Raw genomic sequence first — 12117 nt, 5'->3', positions numbered from 1 at the left:
TATGCATTATTGTTCATTTTCCTGATTTTCTCCATCTACTCTTCACTATCATTTTCAGTGACTGGCAGCAATATATATTCATATACATACATGTATGTATATGTATATATAATTCTCAGCACTGCAGTAACACTGACGTGGTGGTGGTGTGTTTGTGTTGCGCTGGTATGAGTGGATCAGACACAGCAGTGCTGCTGGAGTTTTTAAACACTGTGTCCACTCACTGTCCACTCTATTAGACAATGCTACCTTGTCAGTCCACCTTGTAGATGTAAAGTCAGAGACGATAGCTCATCTGCTGCTGCACAGTTTGTGTTGGTCATCCTCTAGTCCTTCATCAGTGGTCACAGGATGCTGCCCACAGGACGCTGTTCACTGGATACTTTTAGTTGGTGGACTATTCTCAGTCCAGCAGCAACACTGAGGTGTTTAAAAACTCCAGCAGCACTGCTGTGTCTGAGCCACCTGTGAGGGTCCATGGGGGTCCTGACCACTGAAGAACAGGGTAAAAGGGGGCTAACAAAGTATGCAGAGAAACAGATGGACTACAGTCTGTAACTGTAGAACTACAAAGTGCACCTATATAGTAAGTGGAGCTGATAAAATGGACAATGAGCATAGAAACAAGGTGGTCATAATGTTATGCCTGATGTGTGTGTGTGTGTGTGTGTGTGTGTATGTGTGTGTTTGTGTGTATGTATGTATGTATATACATATATATATATTCAGTAGTGTGTATGTGGTGTTTCACTGCATGGATGGGTTAAAATGTGGAGGTGAAAGTTTCCTGTTGTGGGACTAATAAGGGTCACTTAACTTATTTTGAGCAGTGTACTATGATCTTCTAGGTATGACTAAACTAAGACTAAACTAACTTTCACTGAACAAACAGCGGCCACAAGGTTCAGAATACTGAAAACACCTATAACAGCAAGTATTTCAATTTCAACTTATTGAAATTTTCAATTTCCAAGATAAGACTGGTTTCATATCCATTTTTTTTATAATAAAATGTACGGAAAGTTTTCTTTTATTATGGCTGTGTGAAACACTCAACACACTTTGTATAGATCAGGGTTCTCAACCTTTTCCACTCCAAGTCCCGCCTGTTTAGAAAAGCATAGCAGTCCACAGAAGAACTAAAATCAACCTTTTTTAATTGTTTTTTTTTTCCCCACAGGAGTAGACATTTGGTCATGAGATGTCTCTTTAGTTTTGAAGGTTTTTTGCACCTCATTTGAGATAAACCTCACACCACTCAGTGGGCTTTTGGATTAGCATCATCACAGCCAACAATAATGATAAACTTACTTAATATCTGCTTCTTTGTCATAGGTTTATTAGTTTGAGTTTGACTTCTCAGGTCGCTGATGACCAAAAATCAAACGCAGATATTATTTTCAGGCTCGTCTGTCATTTTTATCGGCTGCAGCTCGAGCTGCAGGAATGATATAAGTGCAATGAGAGTCTGTGAAGAGTCCGACGTTAAAACAGGCAGATTGAACTGACAGTATACAGCGCTAACGTGGTGCTGGAAGAAGAGGAAAGCCAGCTCTATTGATGAATTCCCTCATTTGATCATAAAATGCGTTCAACAGGATTCAGCAGACCAAGACCCGCAGGTTTTGCTGGACTGGTTCAGCTGTTTGATGTAGACCTGAATACAGGTGGAATGTTCATATACGTCATATATATGGTCATTCTGCTGGATGTGAGAGAAATGGGAAAGTATGAAGACCTGAGCGGCTTTGACAAGGTCCAAATTGTTAAGGCCACATTTTTAATGATGGTTATGGAAGGAATGTGTCACAACACACAATGCATTGTACTCTGCTGTGTATGGGGCAGTGTAGCAGCAGTCAGAGTGCTCATGCTGACCCCTGTCCACCATCAAAAGCACCTACAGTGGCCATGGGAGCATCAGAACCGTACTTTGTAGCAATGGAAAAAGCTCGCCTGGTCAGATGAGTCCTATATTCTTTTACATGATGTGGTCAGCCGGGGGTGCAGGTGCGGCATAAATGATGACGCACCAGGACGCACTGGTGGAGCTGGTGGAGGGAGTGCGATGCACTGGGTGATATTCTGCTGGACGTCAGTTTGAAAGTACCACCTCCCCAAACATTGTTGTGGACCAGGCACACCCCTTCATGGTGATGGTATTCCTGATGGCCTCTTACAGCACAATAGTGCTCCCTGCCACACTGCACACTTCAGGAACGGGTTAAGGAACATGATGAAGAGTTCAGGGTGTTGCCATGGTCTCCAAATTCACCAGGTCTCATTCTGATGGCGCATCTGTGGGATGTGCTTCACTCACGCAGATTTGGGTCTTTATCCTTCAAACTAGCGTCACTGAAGCACTTAGCAGGAATCAAACCAGCTCCACTCTGCTGTTCTAGTTAGGACAGTTTAACATTTAGCTTTTGTTCTTGTTAAATTGATGGTTGATGAGATTTATTGAGTAATTATTTGAAAATGTCCTTGTTTACCTTTCACTCATTTATATGAACTAAAATTAGATCTTTTTATATGCTTGGAAATACAATATAATTACTGCCTTGTAACTGAAATTAAACTTTACTTTGACTAGATCTTTCCATTTACCTGTAATTGCATGATGTAACATGTATCAATCTAAGGAACAAAGAACAAAATGAACCAATGACCTTCAGGGAATCTGCTGCTTAAGTGTATACTACTTAACTACTTAATTGTCATGAGTGGCACGGTGGCGCAGTGGGTAGCGCTGTCGCCTCACAGCAAAAAGGGCCTGGGTTCGATTCCCGGCTGGGCGACCAGGGGTATTTCTGTGCGGAGTTTGCCTGTTCTCCCCGTGTCTGCGTGGGTTTCCTCCAGGTACTCCGGTTTCCTCCCATCGTCCAAAAACATGCAGTCAGGCCAATTGGAAATGCTGAATTGCCCCTAGGTGTGAGTGTGTGAATGTGTATGTATGTCTGCCTGTGGACTGGCGACCTGTCCAGGGTGAATCCTGCCTTCCGCCCAATGACAGCTGGGATAGGCTCCAGCACCCCACCGCGACCCAGAAGGATAAGCGGTTTAGATTATGTATGTATGTATTTCATTGTCACTGAGTCATTCTACAATTTGGGGTACAATTGTACATTATGGAAAATATGCAAAGGGGAGTGTTTTTAGTTTTAGTTTTTTACATAAATCAATTCTTTAAATCAGTTCAAAGTAATATTTTTAACTGTAATATATTCACTAGTGGCCTATACTATGGTTTTTAAAATATTTTTTAAAAAAGGATAAAAAAAAACACAGATATATTGGTAAACTATCTAACAGATAAAATGTGTGACTATGTAATTAAATTTTTTCACAATTACCTAAGAATAAAGTCGGTCACACCAGTGACTTCAGCCAAAAGCTTCATATGAAATCAGGAGCTAAGTGAGAAAATCTCTGATAACTGAAAAGACACAGTGGACTCACCATGTGCTTTTCTTCATAGATCTTCAGATATTAATCTGTAAAAATATCTATAACTGCTAGGGACACAAAAATGGACGTTTCTGTAGAATGACCTATTTAGTGATCTTTTTGGAGGCCTTTCCAGACTGTAGTTGAGTGTTATCAACAATGTACATCAGCTAGAAAGATAGGGGCCCATACAAAATCCTGCGTAGAGGCTGGAGCTGGCCCTGCCTCAGTGGCGCAATAAAAACAGAACACACGTTATAAAATCTCTACTATTAAAAATGAAAGATAAACATATTCATTACAATTTAATGTTTCCTTATTTTCTCATTTTAGCTATGTTTTTACAAGGCATTCTACTCCTTTAACAAGAAATATTTTATATTTATTTTTAAGTGAGGCTAACAGTAACCACTGTTACTTAACATTAGCCAACGTAGCTAGCTGGCTTTCATACACTTGAACTCCTTTCATGTGTAGTTTATGAGCAAAACATTAATATTTCCGGTAAACTGTAGCTCGTGCGGATACTCATTAAGGCAGTTAACATTGCTGTAAAGAGTCACAGGAAAAGAATATTTAATGCATATCGCTGCTGTCGGAACAAAACCTCATATCTCCAAAATAGTAACTTTATAGGAGAAGCAAAAAACCTACTTTACTTTTAATGTAAGTCAGTGGAACCAGACGTATTTCTGAGTCATTTTGGGCTTTTTGTTTTGGTCCATTGATCATGAAATTTGCACACAAAATAAAGGCAAACAGGTATTTTCAAATTACGCCAGAAAATGAAAATTGGAGATATGAGGTTTTGTTCCGACAGCAGCGATATATATGACTTTATGTTAGCCTGTTTGCTAACTAAAATGCTTCAACTACAGCAAACATTCAATGCTTTAGCTACATGTCTAAGTTAACACTATAAAAAATGAAATGTAGTGTATGAAAAAGCAGTGAGGTTCTCTCTCTTATGATGACGGTGCAGTTTTCTCCTCTGATCTAGTTTGACTGGCACTTTCTCTGCTGCAGTTGTGCTGTACAGCTACATGCAGAAACTGAATAAAAAAATCTAGACAATATTATCAGCTATCAGAATTATTAGCCCCTTGAAATGATTGGACTTTCATATCGGTCAGGAGCAGCCAGTGACAGAAAACGTATCACTTTACTGAATCAGCAGCACTAAATTAGTGACTTGCAAAGGATGAAGATCCAGCAGTGTGCTGTCTTGGGTTGGTGGGGCGTGTCCATGTCAGTGCAGTAAAAACACAGCCACGCCTCATCCAGGGCTGGAGTGGGACGTGTTTCAGCCTGGGAATTACATGACGCTGACCAGCCCATCCCAAACTCTACACACACATGCACACATAGCTTTGCCTTCGTTCATTTTATAAAATATATTTTCTACAATTCTCCATTTCTTACTTTTATTAATTTACTGGGATAACCGAGGTGACTAGATAGTGATAAAATGCCACAAACTAATGCCATCTAATTAAGTTCAGGTCAGCGTTTCTCACTGCCCACCTGCTCAGATATGTCCTCATCCCCTGTAAATAGCTTTTTTTATTTGTCTTCTCGCTGACACCTTGTTTTTTTGCAGTTCTTGCTGCTATTGTCCATCCTCATGTGATTCATGTGTAAAATCTGCTGCGTTGGTATTGTAAAAAGGTAATAAACTCTGTAGAGCTGCCTGCTGTGTCAGCCAGCAACAGATTCACACCATCACACTGACATTGATATGCTAATTTCTCATGTCGTCGTTTGAATTTACGTTCCCACCTTAAGTAGTGCAGCAGTTACATGCTAGCTCCTGTACAGGTGTTCAGGTCTACATGTAACTGCTACATCATTTAAGACACAATGGGAAATTACTTGAGCCTCATCTAATCTCTATCCACTGTCAGTCAGTTACAATCAGTAAACCAGGGCCAGGGTACCACTTGAGGTGGGAGACGCTGGTATATTTCCAAAACTACTACAGTTTCTCTGAGTGTTCTTGTGCTTATATGCATGAGTTTATAGATTAGCTCACAGTAAGAGGCCCAAAAGTCCATCAGTCTACCGTGAACTCTCCCAAATCTCCAAATTAACAGCAACTGAAAAAGCAGAAAGGAGATGTAGAAATTAAGCATTTTAGCTTTAGGAAAAAAGCAGTTCAGTATCTCCAAAACTGTACCGCAAAAATGGCTTGATTATTGTTCTATATGTTTATTTAGAGGGCTGGACAACTATCTGGCAGGGTGATTGATCCCCTTTCACAAATCACATAGTCTCTGGACTTAAGGGAGGGATTTATTGTCCAGCAAGCAGTTCATGTCACCGTGAAATGTGAACTGACTCATGAAAAGATAAATTTTAACTAGATATTCCACTTTCAGATCATCATGTGATCAAAGTTAGCTCATGTTGATGTGGCACCTCAGTTCTACTAAAAAACAACTATATCACACATTCATAAAGTGAATATGAAAATTTAATTGAGCTTATTTTTAAATCTACTTGCCAAAGTGCTTCCCTTGACACTGAGATTCCCACAATGGTAAAGTATCAGTTTCACTGTAATCTATATAAACTCAGGGCATGAATAGAGATAGTAATAAGCTAAATATATACACAGTCATTTATAGGGTACTTTCTATTTTTCTATTTTTCTAAATTTAGGCTTCTGAAAATAATACTTAAATCAAAAACATATTAAAAAAAGCTTATGTTAAAGTGAAGATGAAAGATTTTATTATCTTTCATAAAAACATAAAAAAAAGGCCAGAGTTTTCATGTACACAGAGTTTTAGTCCGTAGGCAGAACCTTATTTTAGCCATGCCTTTGCATTTTAGAGCAGGAAGTGTGGTTGAATCCCTCTGAAAATCAGTTTGGAACACTAAGAATTGTCATATTTTCTGCAGTTCAGTACTTTTTAGTGTTTTAATGAAAAATATGATGATGTGTGAACAGCTGTTCAGAGCTGTGTTAGTTAGCCACGCACTGGCTGCGTTTTTGGGTTCTGCTCAAAATGAGCTACAGTTGTCACTACCAAAACAGTCACTACTGAAAAGGTAAAGTTTAATGTTATGATTGTTTTGGTGGTAGCAAAATGGGATGTTCAATCATTAGTTTTAATAAAATAAACAAAGTTAAATTATAGGGTCACTCAGAGCAAAAGGATTTTAGTCTAAAGTCAGTAATGTAGTCGATTCAGTGAACGTCATTAAATGCTTTTTTCTGCTGCCTCTGCCAGAAAAACAGATAAGTCACTCAAAATGAGGTTTATAGTGTTTTCACCGGCTACGTGAAATAATACTTATCACGAGCAATTACAGAGCACATATAAGTTTCAGTTAATAACTAACCAGAGTGCACTGTATATATGAGACTGCCACATAAACACAAGAAGACAAAGGAGGCGTGTTAAGGATCGTGCAGGTTCTCTGCTGCTGTTTCTGAGCTGCAGTCAGTGTGAATCTGATTACTCTGATTAATCATCATGAACGACATTCAAGCTGGGAATCCCAGAACTGAACCTCCAGCCACAACCTCCACCCAACAAAGCTGCCAGCCGGACCTCCATTCTGTACTGAGAGAGATGAGCGCTATGCTGGCAGAGCTGAAAGTTGAGCAGAGACACAACATGGAGAGCAGACTGAGAGCCAGTGAGAGTCAAATGGAGGAACTGAGGAAGAAGCTGGAGGAGCAGAGTCAGAAAAATGAAGGTAAGTCACTGAACATGTTTGTGTCTTAGTTAGAGACTGGTTTGAAATAACAATGTTCAATAAACTTCAACTCAAGTTTAACTCAACACTGCAAAAATGTGATCTTGTGAAGTAAAATTGTCTTAATTCTAGGCAAAAAATCCATTATTTCTCCAGTTGAGATTGTTGTAAGCCTAATTCAAGATTATTTAACTTCATTAATCATTTTTACTTGTTTTAGGTCATTTTAAAGTAAAATTTTTAAGTAAAATTATCTCACTGTATTGGCAAATAATTTTGCTTGCTGTAAGAAATGAGCTTGAAACCAGCAAAATTATCTGCCAGTATAGTGAAAAATATTTACTTAATAAAATTACCTACAACAAATACAACATTACTAGAAATAAGCTAGACAATCTTAGAATCAGTGCGCAACCATCTGAAAATGGGACATTAGATATATTGACTAGATTTAATTGTGATTCAAAGTGCCATAGATGAAAGAAGGGGGGCTGAATTGGAGGAATCGATTTGGTCATAAACAGATTAGATGAATGCTACTGTGGGGTTAAAAACTGAATTTGCAGTAGAGAGATGCATTAAAGTGGACGGAAAAGAAGAAAAAATATTTTCACCAAGCTCACCAACCCCCTGATTCTCATATACAAGCTCAGCATTAACCATGTAGTCATCTCCATGCAATGTGATTTTTGAAACTGTGGCATTTGGAATGATTTCTCATAAGAAATATTCATTCTCTGAGACATATGCTGTATTTTTGCTACTCAGAGGAACTGAAGAACTTGAAAACCTCATTCGACAAGCAAGTGGAGAACCTAAAACAGGAGTATCAAGGTACGAAATGCACATTTTTACACTAACTTCACATCTAGGGTACAAAATATTATACACCTCTTGAACATTTTCTGTTTGTGCCTCTTTTCTGCCTATCTAACAGTACCAGTTCACTGGGGCAAGTGTGGAAAACACGCTATATATACTATATATACATGATCAGTGACAGGCCTCCTGTTTGTAAACATTTTACCTATTTTTGGCCTTATTTTGGGCTTATTTCTACCTCAAATCATTTCTGTATGTCTGTAACTGACTGAAAGAGACTGGAATATGGTGGTATTGCATAGAAACAGACAAAAATGAGCCAGTGAAATATGTCTTCAGCTTATAAATGCATAGTGGAGAACCTTAAAAACGAGAATCAAGGTAAAAAACACCCATCTTTCACAGAACATTAGACATCCTAAATCATTATTATTCAACAATCAACCAAAATTAACATGTTTGATCTAACTTTTAAGTATATTAAGTGTATGAAACCTTACACACTTCTTGAACATATTTCTGTATGAGCCTCTTTATAAACTTAGCATAAAATATTGCAAAATAAATGGTTATACCTGAGAATTCCATTTTTAACACACTCTTTTTCAGTCCTGATATCAGTGACAGCCCTCTTCTTTATAAACGTTTCTGAGTATTTTGGCCTTATTGTGAAGCAACAGAACAACAATTGTGTCTTTAACAAAATTGCTAATAGCCTACTTAGCTTCTGCAACGCGTCCAGTTTCTCACAGCTGATGTTAGCAAACCTTATCCAAGGTGAGTTAATGTGTTGTGCTACTAGTACGCTAGATTAGCACATCACTCTAATATTTTTCATGATCAACATTCACAGAAGTTTTCAAATGAAATGTGTATGTTTACCTCAAGTCATATCAGCAGGTCTGTGACTGACTGCAAGAGACTCAAACACTGTGGTGTCCTGTTGTGGTATACATAGAAACAGACAAAATGAACAATCAAAATGATTCACTGATCATGAAACTGACCAATCACATTATGATATGGAAACTCCCTGACCTATGAGGAGTCTTGGAATAAAAAATATAATGGAGTATACAAAAAGACTCCTCTTTACAAGTCATGCAACTTGTAAAAAAGGCCTGTATGTTGCATATGTATTCATATTCACACGACTGCACCAATGGCTGGCTCACATTTACTGTTGGCTGGAAGTTTTTTTTTTGTTGGTGGGCAATTTTGGATTCAAACAGAACACTATAAACTGTAAAGACTCAGCACTGCAGTCAACTCACTGTTACCAGCCAGTCTGGCACCTTCTATCAGACCTCATTCATAAGCTCTGACGTCTTTTTTCTGGTCATTTTCTCCCTCTCACAGCTTTGAACATTCTCCTTTAAAAAAGCACATGTCTCTAATGTTAGTAACACTTTATTTTGAGTGGTCCTTTGTAGATGATTATTAAACTCTTAACAGATTATCAGTAACACATCATCAACATATCAGTGAAGTAGCAGTGATGCAGCATCTAAATACATTGAGCGAAATATGTTGAAGATCTTCTGTTGATACATTACTTAGACTAAGTAGATGTATTGTTAATATGTTACATGAAGTAGACTTAATATACTATTTCAATAGCAAAACCCAACCTTACCCAAAACCCAGCCTTTCCTAAATCTTTACCCGAAACCAGAGGGGAATCATTATGGCCCTCTACCCCCTCAGAGAGGACCTAAGATATTCTAAAAATAATACTTTAAAATTCAAACCAGCCCATTCAATTTGTTTTAGAATGAAAAGATAAATTAAAGAAGCCTTTGTTTGATTTTGTTGCCTCTGCTGTTGCTGGAAAGACTGTTGGTGACTGGTGGTCCAGCTATACATTTACAGAGGGCCAAGCAATAGTAATCATATCTTTCCACTAAAGGGTGGACTTTGTTATTGTTAACTTTATGACAAGTTCCGCCTGCTGTGGGGACACGAAGTTAGCGAAAAGAGCCTGCTAGCTTGTTGGCTCATGATGGAAGCCAAGAGTAGCGTTACTGCTAGTGAGGAGGACATTGTTACAAATTTATCCATACTGTTTTATAGATTAAACAGAAAAGTTGGAGTTAATCGGCAAACGATTACCTATACCAGAGCATAATTTGGTGCAAAGAAGGCTTTTGAGAAGCATTTCAACTCCAGCAAGTACCCCACGATACCCCTGGATAACAGGATCGACTAAGGAGCAAAAGCTCTACTGCTGGGAAACTTGCTGTTTGGCATAGAGAGTAGGTCTTGGGACCTAACCTGACCCAACCTTACCCAAAACCAAACCTTACCCAAAACCCAACCTTATCCAAAACCCAACCTTACAAAACCTTTCCCAAAACCCAACCTTTCCCAAAACCCAATCTTACCCAAAACCCAACCTTACACAACCTTACCCAAAACCCAACCTTACACAACCTTACCCAAATCTAACCTTACCCCAAACCTTACCTTATCCAACCTTACTCAAGACCCAACCTTACACAACGTTGCCCAAAACCCAACCTTACCCAAAACCCAACCTTAAACCAAACCTTACCTTACTTAACCTTACCTAAAACCCAACCTTACCCAATATCTAACCTTACCCCAAACCTTACCCAAACCCTAACCCTATATTATACTATACTATCTGAGACTATAAACAAATTTTATTTACACAGTTAATTTAAAGTCTCTTGATAATGTATTGAATGTATTCACTGCTGCTACATCACTGATATATTGTTGATATGTTACTGAGAGTCTGTTTATTGATCATTTTATTTAAAAAGGACCTTTTGGGTGACTATAGTGTCACCTTAATGTTCTTTCTTGATTTGAGCAACAATATATATTATTCTGTTTACTGAAGACACCAAAGTGGCGTTTTCGGCTTCACTCTCAGACGGTGAGACTGGTCATACTGGACCATACAACACTGAATTTCCCCTGGTCTACAAACACGTCTTCACCAACATCGGCAATGCTTACAACCCAACTACAGGTAGACTGTCCATACACACTCATTTGTTTATACATGTAAATATAATTCCGAGTATACATTTAAAATTGTGCCTATTTTTACATCCGTACAGGGTTTTTCACTGCACCTGTGAGAGGAGTCTATCACTTCAGATTCTCAGTCCACGGAGGCGCTGAAAGAAATGTAGGAGTGATCTTATATAAGAACAGACTTCCCATGGCCACAACACATGCTATTCAACCCAAGGGCAGTGTGAGTTCCTCTAATGGAGTCTCTGTCTTACTGGAAGTAGGTGACGTGGTCAATCTTAAACTTGAGCGTGATTCACAGATATATGATGATCCGTTCCATCATAGCTCTTTTAGTGGTCACATGCTGTTTTCTGTTTGAGCAATTCATCATCACATGGTCAATGGAGAAGAAACTATGAACTCCTGTATTTGTGAAGAACAACTGTATTTTTGCATGTGTTTATCGTTTCCTGTCTGCTCCTCATCAAGACTATCAGCAAATAGCAATTTTTAATTTTAGGAAGGTGAAGGTTCTTCTACTATAATACTATCTCAGTATTTTCATCAGTGTGTCATTTTGTTCAGAAAAAAAAGTGAATTCACAAATAAAAAATGTGAACTTGCTCAGATAACCTCATTTTCTACAAACCAGATCATCTCTCAGCTGAAATGAGGAGTTTCTGATTTGAGTCATTTGTATTATGATTAAATGTGATTTCATAAAAGTGAGCACAAGGGTTAAAAAAGGTAGCCAATAGACAAAAGAGATATTCCACTTTCAGATTATCATGTGATCAAGTGTTTTATGACAACATTATTGAGCAACTTTCAAGGACATTTCAAATACTGATGTATGCAGGCAGTGATGCCTCCGCCCAGTAGGAGTTATATGTAACACTAAATGGAGTAAGTGACAGGATCTGTGTCCACAACCCCGATACTTTCAGTCTCAATACTCATCCATGTGGTATGCTGGTACCTATCTTGCTGCACATGATGATCAGTGTGTATGTGTGCTAAAGATGTGGCAAGGTGGGCCTCAGGAATTATGTGGATCACGGTAGCAACATGAAGTGTGAAGCATAAGCCAGACATGTATTAGTCAGATCTAGCATTAGACCCGACCTCCCCAGAAATAGCAAGACAGGT

The 12117-nt window shown here is 38.5% G+C and overlaps 1 protein-coding gene across 1 annotated transcript; it reads left to right on the top strand.

The window, feature by feature from the left end:
• The first annotated feature begins 6864 nt into the window (after positions 1-6864).
• LOC118799006 (cerebellin-3-like) lies at positions 6865-11597 on the top strand. The gene is made up of 4 exons (XM_036558676.1): positions 6865-7155; positions 7924-7989; positions 10847-10978; positions 11070-11597. Exons 1-4 carry the CDS (start codon positions 6930-6932, stop codon positions 11345-11347), a joined length of 702 nt encoding a protein of 233 aa, XP_036414569.1. The 5' UTR covers positions 6865-6929; the 3' UTR covers positions 11348-11597.
• Positions 11598-12117: the final 520 nt, after the last annotated feature.

This window comes from Colossoma macropomum, unplaced genomic scaffold (genome assembly GCF_904425465.1).
Source record: "Colossoma macropomum unplaced genomic scaffold, Colossoma_macropomum, whole genome shotgun sequence".
Taxonomy (NCBI): Eukaryota; Metazoa; Chordata; class Actinopteri; order Characiformes; family Serrasalmidae; genus Colossoma; species Colossoma macropomum.
This window is presented reverse-complemented; position numbering and strand designations above follow the sequence as displayed.

Coding starts and splice junctions, on each gene's coding strand:
- LOC118799006 (XM_036558676.1), top strand. CDS start 6,930: ATGAACGACATTCAAGCTGGGAATCCCAGAACTGAACCTCCAGCCACA. Junction 7,156..7,923: donor GCAGAGTCAGAAAAATGAAG/GTAAGTCACTGA, acceptor TTTGCTACTCAG/AGGAACTGAAGAACTTGAAA. Junction 10,979..11,069: donor TGCTTACAACCCAACTACAG/GTAGACTGTCCA, acceptor ACATCCGTACAG/GGTTTTTCACTGCACCTGTG.